Source organism: Dermacentor variabilis, chromosome 9 (assembly GCF_050947875.1).
Source record: "Dermacentor variabilis isolate Ectoservices chromosome 9, ASM5094787v1, whole genome shotgun sequence".
NCBI classification, from domain to species: Eukaryota; Metazoa; Arthropoda; class Arachnida; order Ixodida; family Ixodidae; genus Dermacentor; species Dermacentor variabilis.
The window spans coordinates 146,011,193-146,027,448 of NC_134576.1; the positions used below are offsets into that span (position 1 = coordinate 146,011,193).

The 16,256-nt window shown below is 46.8% G+C and overlaps 1 protein-coding gene across 12 annotated transcripts in view; it reads left to right on the plus strand.

Moving 5' to 3' along the window:
* The window catches only part of shot (dystonin-like protein short stop), a 318,414-nt gene that overhangs the window by 147,838 nt on the left and 154,320 nt on the right, over positions 1-16,256 (plus strand). For all 12 annotated transcript variants that reach the window (XR_012822837.1, XM_075669861.1, XM_075669859.1 and 9 more), the window contains 2 exons: positions 3,966-4,244; positions 9,628-9,897. Coding sequence is in view for 11 of the 12 variants with exons in the window: in XM_075669861.1 (XP_075525976.1) it covers positions 3,966-4,244; positions 9,628-9,897 (549 nt within the window). In the remaining variant the exon portion in view is untranslated. The remainder of the gene's footprint in view (positions 1-3,965; positions 4,245-9,627; positions 9,898-16,256) is intronic.

The following is a 16,256-nucleotide window of genomic DNA, read 5'->3' on the forward strand; positions in this document are numbered from 1 at the left end:
GATTGACGCCGAGTAGCCAAGATAGATTGGCGAACAATGTGGTGTCGAATTGACGACCACGGTCAGTCGTAACGGTGGAAGGGACACTGTAGCGCCTCATCCAGAGTGTGATGAGTGCTTGAGTTATCGACTTCGCCGTTATGTCCAAGAGGGGCATCGCTTCAGGCCATCTGGTGAACCTGTGAATGCAGGTTAACAGGTAGTGATGGTTCCCGTAGGGAGTAGTGGGGCCGACAATATCGACATGCAGATGGCTGAAGCGGGCACCTGGGAACAGGAATGTGCCAAGAGGAGTCGTAGTGTGGCGATGTACTTTAGACTTTAGTGCAGTTGAGGCATGCGCGTGACCAGCGACAAACATCTATGTTGATACTAGGCCACACAACAAGAAGGGACAAGTCTCTGTGTTGCATGAATGCCAGGATGAGCCAAAGAATGGAGGGCATCAAAGATGTTCCGGCAGTATTGGCGGGGCATGTTGGGACATGGACGTCCGGTAGACATATAAAAAACGAGGGGCACATCGCAGTCAGGGAGCAAGATGTCTTCAAACATCAGAGAGGTGCCGCTCGTGCGAAGCAGCTGGAGCTTGGCATCAGTACTCTGGGTGGCAGCTATGACCGTGAAGTTGATAACTGTTCGGTTGTGGTTCGTTGCATGGATGGCAGCGTGAGAAAGTGCGACGGCATTGGCATTGGATTTTCAACTGACATGACAAATGTCGCTGGTGAATTCAGAAATGTAGGCGAGCTGTCTGATTTCACGGGGAGCGTAGGAGGTGCTGCTGGACGCTAGGGTGTAAGTCAGTAGTTTATGGTCGGTAAGGACATGGAAGGTGCATCCCTCGAGAAAATGTCGAAAGTGTTTCACAGCCAAATAGATGGCGCGCAGCTCTCAGCTGAGCGGGCTGTAGCGGCGCTCGGGGGGCACAAGCTCTTTGTAAAAGAAGGTGATGGGCTGCCAAGCACCAGCAACGACCTGCTGCAGAACTGCACTGAAAGCGGTGTTCAATGCGTCAACTATGACAGATGTTGAGGCGTCGTATTTGGGATGGACGAGGAGTGTCACGCTGGCAATGGCTTCTTTGATGCCTCTAAACACGTGGTCTGCAGTATCATTCCAGGCCATGAGAGTATTTAATGTCTCGAGGCATGAGAGAAGGTCCTGTAGAGGCTGCAGTATATTGGCGCAGCGAGGAATGAGGTGGAGGTAATAGTTGGCGAGGCCAAGAAATTTACACAGTTACCTGGGGATGGATGGTTGAGGAAATTCACGGATGGCTGTGACGCAGGTCGGAAGTAAATGAATGCCGTGTGCGTTGATGTGATGACCGAGGAAATTCAACTCCGTAACGCCGAACTCGCTCTTCGGATCGTTAACGACAAGAGCAAGCTTGCTGAGTCTTGCGAGCACTTGATGTAAACAGAGTTTGTGAGCTTCAGGGGTGGTGCTTTAGATGAGGATGTTGTCAAGATAGGTAAAGCAGCACGTCAAGCCACGTAATACCTGGTCAATGAGACGCTGAAAGGTCTGGCCCGCATTACGAAGACCAAAAGGCATGCATGGATATTCGAACAGGCCGAGGGGTGTTATAACGGCAGTTTTGGGAATATGTGAGGGTTCCACAGGGATCTGGTGGTAAGCTTTCATCAGGTCAACCTTGCTAAAGATGGTGCAGCTGTGCAGTGCCGACATAAAGTCCTGAATGTGAGGTATTGTGGACCGGTTTGGGACAGTGGCCTTGTTGAGAGCACGGTAATCACCGCAAGGGCAGCAGTCACCGGTCTTCTTCAGCACCATATGGGGTGGCGAGGCCCAAGGACTGGAGGTGGGACGAATGAAGCCAAGGTCAAGCATGTGTTCAAACTCCTCTTTGGCGACGAGCCCGAGCAAACCTGGGAGAGCCAGTTGTGGCGATATGATGTATCACGCTATGAGCGACTGAGGACTGAAAGGAGGGAGGTCGGAAGATGTCCGGAAACTTGACAAGGATGGCTGACCAAGGGTCGGGAATGGCCATGTGCGCTTGGAGAAGCCTAAGCGATGGAGCGGGACAGGAAACTTCTTGGACGGTCAAGCTTGTCTCGGAGTCCAACCTGCTGCTGTGGCGTACATTGATGACAAGCTTGTAGTGCCAAAGAAAGTCTGCTCCGATGATGGGCTGGCGCATGGTCGCGATGATAAAGATCCAGCGAAAAATACGTCTGAGGCCAATGTCAAGAGTCACCGACTTTTGTCCATAGGTCCGGATGGTTGATCCGTTGACCGTGGCGAGAGAAGGCGAGTCAGGAGAATGGCAGCACTCAGCCAATATAGGAGAAAGGCTGCAAATCTCAGAGCCAGTGTCAACGAGATAGTGAACTTTGATGACGTGGTCAGTGACATAGAAAAGGCAACTGGATCTGGGGCCGGGAGCAGTGGTCGCCGTCAGTGTTCGGCCCAACCTTTTCCCACGTAGGAACAGGGGTGGCGGCGCTGGTTTGTGCAAGATCCATAGCAACGGTGGTACCAGCAATGCATAAGAGGAGGAGGAGAACAGCGTTCAGAGTGACCAGGGCTGGGGCAGCGACTTCAGCTGTCAGTCAGGCCACTCGCCGTGTGAGCTCCTCGTTATCTTCAAGGATACGTGCATAGCTGTCGCCAGCGGTGTGCTGTGGCAGGTAGGGTCAGAAGGGTGATGAACTGTGGTCACAAAGAAGAAACCGACATCCATAATCTTGTTGGCCAACTGGGCCAGACATTCCAACGTTGATAATGAAGATGCGGTCAGGATAATGCGCACCTGCAGTGGTAGGCACTGCAGGAAAAGTTCCTGGAGAAGTGCGCAGTCAGTTGAAGGAGCCAGGTCTCCAGCCAAGGCTTGCATGCGATGCAGTAAGTTGGTAGGTTTGCGGTTGCCAAGCTCCTCCAATGTAGGAAGTTGCTGTAATCTATGCTGCTCCATTTCAGTGGTGCGCTGGATGAGCATAGCCTTAAGGTGTTCATAGGGGCAGTTGACTGGCGGGAAGCATAGAACATCACAAACAATCGCAGCAGTAGTAAGTGAAAGTGCTCCAACGACGTGGTCGAACATGGTCAACTACAAACTGAGGCAGTGGTGACAGAACAATGATTCGGTGGTAATAAACCAAAGTTCCAAGTGTGATGACCAGAACTACGGGAGCTTGAGAGCGGAGACGTCAAGATCGCGGGGTAGTGGCACTGATGGCAGTACTTGACTGGGAGAATCCAAGGCCATGGCTGACTGGATGGAAGGCGGACTGTGAAGACAGTGGGGCTCGAGCTTCTTGCAGCAGCAGGCCCAGCGACGCTGAGGCACCCAGAGCTGAGAGCAATGACGTGAAGTTTGGAGTCGCCAATTTGTGGGTGAAGAGAAACTAGACAGACGCTGGTGCCTGGTGTCCACAAATAATATTTTAGCCAAGCCCGCTCAATCAGGAGGAAGCCTGATTCCGCCAATTCTACTGCTCGCGCACCATCAGTGGGCTGGACATGTCATCGTCGTCTTTTGTGACTGGACCATTGTGGCGCATAGTAGTGCACTACAAGCTATTCGCCAATAGCAGCCACATATGGGAGTCTGCTATATTACGAAATAATGCGTCCAGAAAAGAGTGAGGAGCAGGCATCTGTTGAAAAGAGAGCGCTTGAGAGAAAGGGGACTTCACACTCTTCTTGCGGTATCTACGCGCCATGTATGACTGGAAAATTTGGCTGAGGTGTTTACACCAGCATATGCTATCTGCAGACTGTTTTTTTTCACCCAGCCCGAGGGTTGGTTCAGGGCCCCTTTAAGGAATCCTTTTGTTTACTTACCTTTCTTCATTGTTTTTATTCTTAAATGCTGTTCTTTGTTGTTCCATTTTCACCTTTTCCTTAAATTGTCTTGAGTATCATGCTAGGCAAGGGGCCAGGGTAACCTCTGCAGCTCTAACTAAACCCTTATTTGGGCTTTGGCCCTGCAGGAGCGGCAGCAGCCAGAGATCATGCGTGACTGGAGCAGCCCGACCCTGAACCTGGTTGAGCTGGAGCACCATCAAGGGACGCTGACAGCTGAGGTTGAGGCACGCGAGTCGGCCTTCAATGCAACGCTGGACCAGGGGTCATCCCTCGTGCGCCAGCAGCACCCAGCTGCACGCGCCATCGAGGCGCAGCTTAGCGCACTGCAGGCACAGTGGGCTTGGCTGCTCGAGCTGCTGCGCGCCCTCGAGGCCCACCTGCGACATGCCGCGCACTACCACCAGGTACGCTTAAGCACTTCAATTCACATAACACTTAAAAGAACACTAAAGAAGAAAGTAAAGTTAAGCTGTGTCAATGAACTATGCTTCTGAAATACCAGACAGTGCCTGATAAGCCGGGAAAGACGCAAAGCGAAAGCAAGGGGCAACAGTGCCGTCTCACACCAGCCAGCCATGATGTCATGGATTCTCATGGCGTCTGCTTTATGGCCTAGTTAACTTCTTATTGCTAAAGATGGACTACATTGTATTCTAAAGGAGCCAAAGGTTTAACTTGTACTCCAGTCACACAGGCATACCAAAGGTCCTCTAAAGTTAAGGAGCATAGAGCTTTCAAAGGAACCTTAGTTAAGGGATATGGCCTAGGGCTACACATTCTGCAGATGGTCTCCGCTGAAGCATTTAACAGAAACCAGAAAAGTGATGAAGGAGGAAAAAAAATTCATCGGCCCTTTCACTCTGTGAACGACGACAACCAGCGAAACCGTCATGTGTTCTTCTAAAATGATGAAATTATGTACAGGGAAACCTCGTTAAACTGTAGTTGGCCGGAGCTTGGAAAAAGCACATACTAAACGGTAGTACTGTTTAACCGAAATAGCATGAGATCGCCCACTTACCTGTCAAAAACGGAACTCAGAGAGAGTGCGATGATAGGGGAAGAAACATGCAGTATTTATTCACTTTGCGCGACAAAAGTGTTATTTTCATTTGATGCTGCGGCTCCCTAGCAGCGACGACAGCCGCCTCAAACTTGCTAAAGCTGCGAGCCAGCTTTTCAGCCAGCCCCCTCTTCTCGACAAACACTCGCACGGCAGATTCCTTGTTGGCGTTAGGTACTTTCCATGCATGCGCGCGGTAGCGCTGCAGAAGTCGTGGGGCGCCTTTTTCATTTCGGGGTGCTGTTCTCGTCGCGACGTTTGCATTCATGAGGCTGACGTAACATGCAGCTTCTGCCACTGTCAGATCTGAATCGTCCGTGCTGTCGCTTTTCGTGTCGTCCTCATCACTGTCGCTAGTCGACACTTCAATAACAACAGGGGCAACGATAAGGAGAAGTCGAACCTTGTAGCTGACATCTCTTTGTGGTCGCAGCAGCGCTGCCGAGCAACTTCACATTCCAAATGCCACAAACCGTAGTCAACAGCAGATCCCTGTCGCATGCTAGCACTGACTTCTTTGTGTCACATTTGATAGCACGAACTATGTCGAATTTTTCTTCTATGCTGAGCACCTGGCGTCTTTTTTATCCGAGCTTCGGCATGACACAAATCCTCCGCCACAAGGCTCTCTGGCACACCGCCGATGTTGATGTTGATGTGTCTTCACGCGCAAACGCACAGGGCACTTGGAGGCCGTTGTTTCGACCTCCGAGGCGTGTTGTTCTGCTGGGGCCGCCCGATGGAGATGACGCACTGCCGTGCTTGCGCGACGAAAAGTGGAAACATTAAGTGTTAACTGATACGTACGTAATGAGCTGGTACGGTTTATGCGGATACAAAACACATTATGTTCAATGGCCACTGAATTGGGGATTTGACTTTACTACTTTTAAAACGAAACTACTGTTTAAGCGGGTACGGTTTAACGAAGTTTTACTGTATATGTATGGCTATATATACGCAATTAAAGCCCATGTCTTGCCAGTGCTGCTTTGCCACCACCAGCGCTCACGTTCCCGGTTCTGTTCATGTGGCCACTCGTCATGGGCACGCTACGGATCATCGCCGGGTGGGGGATTGCTACGAAGGGCCTTAGTGGCAGCGACGTCCCACTGCTGCCGCTGACATGTATGCTGAGAGTCTTTGTCGGTCAGCACAAACCATGGGCCATGCTTATAGATTGATGCACAATTGGCCTTAGTAGCTTCCCGTTGTCATTCTAGAAGGGCATGTTGCTGCTCTTCCATATGCACAATAAGCATCCACACCATGGAAGCGCTCAAGAATAACTGCCGATAAGGTTGCTAGGCAACACTGATGTCACTCTATAGATGAACACGCATTGGGCAATTCATATGTGTACATTTATTATGGCTGTAGGAGTTGTAGTCGTAGGGAGGAACTTGGGAGGAACTAGGCATACAGGGTTTATTTACATATTTTTACATTAAACAAGAGATACATTCGACAGTCTAGCGTGACTCCCAAATGGAGCACGCAAGACGAAGCATACAGCATACGAGCACGAAGCTCCAAAATCACTGCTTCTTGAGCACGAGCACATCCTAGCAGCCGACAAACAGCTGCTTATAAACACTCGGTCCTCCCTAGATCCCTAGGTGAAGGAAAACGGCAGTTCACTGCCAATTTGTAGCGTCCAACGTCATCGTAGTTGACCCGCCTTTTTGGAGAAGGGCTCACACACACGTACGCACTGGTTTCACTGCCCCCATTGAGGTGAGACGGTCTTCGCAGCACTGTGTCTTGCCCAAGGGAGGCGCCTCTTATTCCCCAAGCTTACCCCCGCGGCGTGGCCGCCGTCATTGTCATGCGTCTTGATAGGCGCATGGGACGTTGCCGCCAAATACATTCCCATGGGAACTCCCTCGTTCCCGAAAGACCGGGTTTGTGGTGGTAAGTTCACTAACAATAGTTCGTGCGCCGATCGCGTTTAGTCGTAGCGGCTCCGAGGGGGTGTTGACGCGGCACCTCGTGGTCCCTATGAAACAAGTCACTGCAGCAGGCTTCCAGGGTCTCTTCGGGGAAGCTCGCCATGCTCGCAGCTGCAGTGGGCTGAGAAAACTTTGCATGTCGGCACCTCTGCAGGCCGTTCCTAACATGGCCTTTACACGGACATGGTTGCTATAGTGGCATACCCCCTAGTGGTGGCGAATGAGCGCCGAAAGCAATGGGTCAACAATCACTCAATTTGACACTTTTAATGAGCACACCAGAAAGAACAATGGGCCGTCCATCACAGGTTTTGACTCTTATGCTAATGAACCTACAAGGCTAGACTCTCTTTTACACAAGCTCTGGAGACTAACATTTTTCTTTGTTGACTCGACGGTGTACACGTACGGACGCAGAAAATTTGCCAGGATAGATGTATACAGCTTCACTGTAAAAATATGCACATCCTACGCACTGTGGGAATCAATGTACCATATTTGCACGATTGTAAGTCGACCTCACAATGCAAGCTTTCCTTGAAATGTATGAAATTATACAGCTCTTTAGTGCAATAAGTACTCTAACCATTGACATCAAAGTTCTATATGTCGGCTAGAGATGAAACTCTTAACCGAGAAAGCATAGGAGCACACTACTGGCCTTGTGATGGCTCGTTTCAATGTAGCCTTGTTGAAGCTTTGGCCAATAGAACACTTTTAGTGGAGATATGTGCTCAATCGTACACATACAAAACAATTGCAGCTAAACAAAGCAAGAATAATTGAACATCAAGAAAGAAACATAGCCTATAAGACAGAGCACAAACAATCACACGTGGTTATTTTCAGATGACATTGCTTCTTGCTTCGTGGTCGTCATTGCTCGATATCCGCATTGGTTTCCCAGCCTCGCACTAAAGAGAGCATACCAATCCAAACTAAAGAAGCAGAATAGAGAACGTGAGTGCATTGACTTATGAGAAACTATGCATGTGTGCAAAAAGAGAAGAACGGCTGCAAACGTATAGCAATAATGTTCATAGTCACCTTTGCAAAATCTAAAATTTTGAGCAATACTTCCTGCGATGAAAAACTGCTCAGCCTGGCTCTACTTGGATTGGTTTTGACAGCAGGAATGATGGTTAGACATCGTCTGTAGCAAAAAGTAGATGTAAAATATAAGCATTTCTGTTAGTAGTAAATTTCGGAACTAGTTTTTATTACTTTGTTAGTGATGGTGTCATATTTTACGGCCAGCGACTGCTGCTTAGGTGAAAAAAAAAAAAAAATCTCGGAGGCTATGTTTTTGTTCCTTCTGTCATTCTGCTCATGGCATGCTCTAGAAGCAAGGTGCTGGCCAAAAGCCACTGCGGGAGCTAAAATGACATCAATATGTTATAACAGCTATATTTTGTGCATCGATTGTCTGTCCACCACTCAGCGACAGCTTACCCTAATAACTAAAACAATCTTAGTGGCCATGCTTTTCTGGTTGTATGTGCCAAAAGCAATTGCGGAAGCCCGGAACTTATCATAGCCAGATATAGGTGGTGTCCAAATCCACATGCCGATAATGACACCCTCTGTTGTATAACAAACACACATCTTAAAGACCATGCTTTTGCCTGTTGCCTGTTTTTTGAGAGCTGCAAATACATATTAGGTGGCCAGCTTTGGACAAAAGCTATTCGAAGCATTATTTAATGAATTACCATAGATTACCTAACATGATCATGTAAGGCTCTTTAGTATGCTTTGGCAGTAGCTGTGGAGGTGGTACGTGGTAGTAGCACGCTTATCCTTTCTTTTCAGAGAAACGATAAACATTGTACCACAACCACCCCCGCAACACCACCACTGGAAGTGCCAGTAAGGTGACAACGGGGAAATAATCGGTACAATCCGGTAAAATTTGCTTGTTCGTTACTGACAGAGAGGAAATGGGGTATTTATAATATGTACAGGAATAACTGTCCCTCAAGGTGGGCAAAAACTTCATATGTTACCAATATATGGCTCACAGAATTTTTGGTTTAAGTCGCAAAATTAAAAACAACGAAATGCAAAGCCTATTGGGCTGTTTTGTGTGTGTTTCAAGTGTGCTGCCGGCCAACTCTGCCAACACATGCTGATAACGTCCACAGTTGTTCATTGTTGGGCCTACGCTGAATCTTACGTCACAGGGATTCCCGTAGGACGTCTTTCATAGGACGTGGGATTCGTACTTACTGCTAAAATGTAGTTGGAATGAATCCCCACCTAGTCTCCATAGAGCTCAATGTATTGGCTGACTGCTTTAGCTGAAGGGGCTCAGTGTATGCCTTCCATTTTGTGTATACCACGGTTCTCGCATACCTTTGGACAAACGCACACACATGCTTCGGGGAAAGCCGGACGAGTCATCCACTCTGTTGCTATGTCTGCTGCTGTGTTCCCTGCCAAAGTTTGGAAATGCCACTTGGCATTGTTGGATTGCCTTTCCCCGATCACATAGTTGTGCGATAGAGGCTGCATTTTTTCATCGCATTGGAAAAAAGAAAAAAAAAAAAATTCTCAGGTGCATATCATAAAGCATTCTGCGACATCACACTGTATTTCTTTGTTGGTAGTGGCAGCATACATCAAGAGACAAATTTTCGTACTTGGCGGTTAGTGGGTACTACTGTTTAGTGTGTACGAGCCAGCTACATAATAATGAGGTTTCACTGTACCTAAGACATACTCACAACATTCAAGAATGTCAAATTTCTTTGTTTCTTTTTGGCTGTGCAGTTCTTCAAGGAGGCTCGCGAGTGCGAGCAGTGGTTGCAGCGCGGAGAGGAGAGACTCAACACGACTTTCAGCCGACCCAGCTTCTCGCTGGAAGAGGGCGAGCGGCTGCTGCAGCAGATGCAGGAGCTGCGCGAGGACTTGGCACGCTACGCGGGCATTGTGAATGCGTTGCTCGAGCGCTCTCGCCAGGTGCTGCCCCTCAAGCAGCGGCGTGCACCGTTGCCCCGTGCTCTGCGGGTCACTGCTGTGTGCAGCTACAGCCAGCTGAATGTGAGCGACTTGAATCTAGATTTGTCAAAGGGACCCTGATGAACTAAGTTTAGCCAATTTGTGTTCTCAACTGGCAGTACCGATAGTGCTTTGAAAAGCACTTTTGGGAAAGGTGCTTTGGTAGCTGGGTTACTTACATTTGGAATGGTCAGGCACTCTTCAATACTCTCTCATGCTCTTCCCTCACTGCTCATGCTCACTCTGAATGGGGTGTGCCAGGAGAGATCAACACTGGTCCAAAAATTTGTATTTTAGGTTCCATCGGATATTTTATATTTTATGCGCACATCACTCGGTAGCCCAAAAGTGAACTTGGCTTGTTTGACAAATAGATCCTTTAGGAGGAAAAAAAATGCCGAAACTATTCAGTGTGGAGACACAATTTTCATGTAAATTCACAACAATGTGAAATAGAGAATATTATGGTTACAAGGAATTCAGTTATTGTGCAAAACATATACGTAAAGAACAGTCAGCTAGGATTATTCGAGGTTTCTGTGCATAACGGAAGTGTTTTAGAAAAATTCCTTAATTCGGTACACTTTTCAAAAGTTGCTATATTTACGAATTTTTATCTACTAAACCAATGCATGTAGCCTTTTGAAATTTCATAAACTGTGTGGGGTCTCTCACACCCGTGCTCTTGGGATAAAGGAACGACAACACAGTAGTGCAAACAATCACAAGGGCATTTATTGCACCTTTCATAGATCAGTGCCTGCTAGCTGAGTTGCTATCCACAAAACATGCCGATGGGCGCGCAACAAATCTAGAAGTCCGACTCACCGCGACCTGGTAGCGAGCGAATATGTTCGCCCCATGCTGGATCCCCAACGCCTGGTCATTCGCGCGTACGGTCATGCGGACGGTGTCCAAGGCGGCCATGCGAGACGGTCTTGCAGAAGCATGGGTCGGCACACGCGCAGCACGGCATGTCCGTCCCGCTTGCCTCCCGAACCCAAAGAGAGCGAGCGCCTTGTCTCCCGGCGCCCGAGTAACCCCGCAGCGGCGCGACACTCACGCCATCTTTCGCACTGCGCCCCAACCACATCGACCGCCGCGGGCATCACGCAGGTATAGCATAGCATCGCGCTATGCGGGAAAAACATCAGGGGATGCGCGAGAGTCGCGCATCTCCACAACTGTGAGACTTTAACCTATTCAACAAGCTTTCTGAATATTGTTACTGTATCACAAATTAACCTTTTTACAATTTGCCTCAAATGTAAAGCTTTGACAAAAATGAACAATGTTTAAATGTGAAAAAAAAACATTGTTAATTTTTTTAAAAATCTCGTAAACAGCTAGCTCTTCATAGAAGCTAGAAAAAGAACATTAAATAACATGTTGCATTATTTTGTTTGTAATGACAGTATAGGTGGTAGAAATGAGGGGATTCACCACGATGCAGCAATGTGCCAAAAAAAAAAAAAAAGGGACATCGGGGTAAAAAGAACCTGCATGAGCTTCTTACTTGCCTAAACTTGACCAGGATTGCAGGAGAAAGGCAATTTTTGTAAACTAGAATTATGATTTCAAGCACGTAAATTTGTGCATTGATGCCTCTCCTCGGTCATCATTCGCACCCGTATTTTGTTCGTGCTTTCAGGTGAAGCTGTTGTGAAAATCACCTCTTTTGAATGAGTTCGTAGAGTGCAGTAGAATGGGGAGTAGGTCCACTGGAGGCGGTGGCAGATGGCAGCGAGTGAAGCGAAATATGTTAGAAAGTTTCTGGCGGTGTGGCCGCTGCGTTAACCTGAACAAGCTACGTACACTCCAGCTGTTTCGATTACACTGACAGTCATTGATGTTGGCTAAGGAGCTCAGCAAAGCCATCTCAGTCTGAAGTTTCATTGGGTACCGTCAGATGTTGGGACTTGCAGGTAATTACCATATTTACTTGAATCTAGGCCGGCCCCGATTCTAAGCAGACCCCCGAAAGCCCCGGTGGGGGGGGGGGGGGGGGAGCTTACCTTGAACGCAGGATGAACAAAAAAGCGAGGACAGAGGTCACAAAATGAAAACAGCATTTATTAAATAATGAGCATGCTGAGCTCTATCTGCGTCATCATCGCTGCTAGCCTCGTTGCTATCTTCCTTAGCGCTTTCATTTTCAAACAGTGGACTATCTTCAAACAGTAAATGCCATCCTCGTTGCGACACACGCAAAAGGCTTCTCCCATTGCCCCCTCCAACGATGGACATTTTTCTCGTCGATGCCGAAGTCCTGCTCAGCTTCAATGTTTGACAATGCGTCTATGGCTAGCACAACTTTTCATTTGAAAGCGGCGCTATAGTGGCATCACCTGTTTTGTGCCATCACAATAATGCCATGCCGCGCGCCGATACCATAGAATAAAGAACCAGCTCCGATGCGACACAGGTCAAGATGGCAACGTTGCTCATGTACTTCAGTTGGGTACTAGTGCAGCTATAGCAGCTGCGATACTGACTTTTATGGATAGCAACGGACGTGATTACAGAAAGCAGTAATAGCAAAAAAAGAGTAGTGGCTATTCCGTATATTCATTCAGTGTCACACAGGCTTAAAAAAGTTGCTAGTAGATATGATTTGAATGTTACTTTCACTGCTCCCAATAAGCTAGGTAAGATATGCGCTGCCGTACAGAATAAAGAGGAGCGGGTAAAAGGCAAAAAACGAACAGATATTTGTCCAGTAAAGCACAATAAGAACAACAGTTTTGCTGACTGTCGTATGGGTGTGGTTTATAAAATTCCCCTTAGGTGTAGCCAATTCTTGTAGGGCAAACGGGACGGTTATCAATCAGAGGCTAATGGAACACAAAAGGTCGTTAACCGGTGGATCGCCTTCTAATCTTTCGCTACATTGCCGAGATTGTAACTGCACACCAGAGTTAGATGAATGCGCAATATTGTACAGGCATAAGAATGAAGATACGCGCCTTATGGTAGAGGCATGGCATATCTATAATGGTGGAAGTGTGTGCGTGAGTCAGCCTTCGATTACTTTACATAAGGAAGAGATTAAGTGCCTTAACAGTTATCTCTCACGTAGACCGGCACGTGTACCCGATTGACACGTGGTGTTACCGTTCCTGAGCATGCGCAGATGAGTTTTGTTTCTTCTTTCTTTTTTTGCCACAGTGCTCCCTTCAGTTAATAGTCGGCGTTCGTGTTGTCCACTTCTCTACTCTTGTGTCCTGTCTGCTCGCCTCACTTCTATTTGCATAATGAATCCTTACCAACTAGCTCAGCTTTCTGTCATTCTAAGCGCTAGCTATGCATGATATTTATCAATTTCAATTAGAAACTGGTGCGTTTTTTTAAAACATCCAATCTGAGCTGACTCTAGAGTTTGGCCTGGATTCGAATAATTACAGTAGGCAGTAGATGAAATTAAGGTTACCGATGAATCACTTCTTATGTAAAGATAAGGCACTTCTGAGCACTTTGTACACCTCCTCAGGATCCAAGCGTTGTTCAAGGAATCCACCATGCTGAAGGTATATGCTGTTTCATAGATTAAGAACTAGCTCTGCGAACACCCCAGCTTGGGCCTTCAAGGTTGGAGAAACGTCTCCGCTTTGCACTGACTGTAATGAAATTGGCGACGCAGAACAGTTAATCTGGTCCTGCTAATACCTCAATGAAAAGAGAAATTCTCTACTTGAGACTTTGCACAGAACGTTTCCTCATGAGTGCATGGAACAGGTAGTGTTTCCCAAACACCTAAGTTTCTGAGAGAGGAAGTGTCGCGCCTCTTTCCAGCTTTTCTAAGAAACTGACCTTTCCGACAAGTGGTGATCATTCTTAGGGGCTATGAACTTCTCTTTATATAGTAATCTAACAACCCCTTTTTATCTTTTTAAAGAGGCGGTAGAACAGACCAATCGCTTGCGCTATCTGCCGGCTAAACCTGTCGGAACTATCACCATCCTCACCACTGCATCTTAGGTTATTTAATGACTTTTCTGTCGGAGCCATGGCCATTATGACATTTTTAGAGACATTTACCTGCAGTAAATTCTGTTACTTGTGTAACAGAGTTCACCGTTAAATCCGTAGCACACACAGAAATACAAACCTACATTAACAAAGAACAACCTATGGAGCCATGTAAAAAGCCATGTATAAAGTGAGCCATGTAAAGGTTGTTCTTTTGGCATACCTTTATTTGCATTCAAGCGAATGAGTATTGCACTAAATGCACTTTTATGTGTAAGTATTAATCATAAGGCCAAAAGCCTTGGTGTCAATCATGGTCAAGTTCAGGCAATTCGGAGGTTTGTGCTTGTGCTTTTTATCTTGATGTCTCTTTTTCTGAGCAACTTGCTACATCCTGGTAAGCTCTCATTTCTGCCACATATGTTGTCATTACAAACAAAATAATGCAACATGTTTTTCAATGTTCTTTTTCCAGTGTCTGTGAATAGCTAGTTACGAAATTTTGAGGAAAACTCACGTTTTTTTTTTCTTTTCACATTTAATAGTGTTCATTTTCATCAAAACTTCACGTTTGAGGAAAATTGTAAACATGTTAATTTGTGATGCAGCAACAATATTTAGAAGGCTTGTTAAATAGGTTAAAGGGACACTAAAGGGAAAGATGATTTCTTCTGTATCAGTAAATTATCGTTCTACAACACCACAAACACCACTCTTACAACGATAAGACATTTGATAAGCCAGAAAAAGCGCAAGAACGAAATACGGGTGACGACGCCTACTTAAGTTCTCGCACCTGGGGGCTGTGACGTCTTGGATTTTGATGGCATTTTCTAGGCCCTACTAAATATATATAGCGGTACAGATTGACCACATTTTGTTCTAAAGGAACCATACATTAAACATGGCAAGTTTCTGGAACCTTTATTCAGCCAATGCAGCCCAAATGCGAAAACATACTTTGGAATCCCTGATGTTACGCTGACGTACCGGCGCTTGGGTTTCGGCGCGAAATTCAAATACTGATACTTGGACCTTCATTTTCTCATCTAATAATCAAAGTATTTTTTTGAAATGACTGCCTGCAGGGTTCTCAAACAATGCTTCATTAGTCTAAACTGATTTATTGTTTCGCTTTAGTGTCCCTTTAAGGTATCGCGGCCCACAAAATTTCAGAAGGCTACCTGCATTGGTTCAGTAGATAAAAATTATTAAATATAGCAACTTTTGAAGTGTATCAAATTCAGATATTTTTCTAAAGCACTTCGGTTATGCACAGAAACCTCGAACAATCCTAGCTAACTGTTCTTTACGTGTACGTTTTGCACAAAAAACTGTATTCTTTGTAGCCATAACATTTTCTATTTCACATTATTATGAATTTACGAGAATGCCCGGTGCATGGAAATGGCATCTCCGCATTGGAGAGTTCCAGTATTTTTTTCCTCCTAATGGATCCATTTGTCAAAGAAGCCAAGTTCACTTTCGTGCTACCATGTGATGTGCACATAAAATATAAAATATTAAATGGAATCTAAACTACAAATTATTGGACCTGTGTTGGTATCTTGTGGAAGCACCCTGTTATATGTGCTTGCCTTCATGAGCTTTCTAGAAAATGGCCGCCATGGTTCGTGAACTGTTCATGAACTCATGTACATTAACATTTTTTGACACAAGTTATTTATTGTTCAGCTACTTCATGGCAGTGCCCAATAATCTTGCTGGAGTCAGCGATCAATTTTCTGGACGGCTGATTTTTCGGACATGCCCGATAATTCGGATGTCTTCGCACAACCTCATAGAGTAAATCTATAAGAACATCTGAAATTTCGAATGCAAGAAAACCTTCGCCGTCTATTTTCTGGACTTTTGGTCATGACCGCAGGTCTGAAACGGCATTAATTTAAGCCACCACTGCTGCTACTCTGATTATCTTGCCACCTTGAACCGGCAATCTCACATGCAGATCCGCTGTAAGCCGTTTCCACCACCGCAACTACGCGAGGCCTAGCTACTTTGACGTTCGCTACCAAGCGTCTAGCTGTTCGGTTTCATGTTTTAGAGCGCAGCTCTTTGGCGTCCGTTCCTGGGTTTCGCGTCGTCGTCGGCGTCGGCGTCGGCCTCGTAACCAGCTCCGCCCCCCTTTCATCCCCCCAGCGCTAGCAGCGACCGACTGATACCGCTGGATGCCGCTGACGCCGCTAGAGAGTCAAGATAACGTGACTGCATAGAACACCGTCGCCGCCATGCAGAAAGAGTATCAGTCAAAGGCATCAGTCAGTCGCTGCTATCTCTTCCCTCCTCCCTTTATCGTGTTGTCCGCTTGCTGAGCGCGCTTCTGCCCCCATCGTTTGCCGCTGGGTGTACACGCCGCCCCCCTCCGCTTCCGCTTACTGCTGGTTGCTCTCGACGGCGGCGATGAGCCTCCG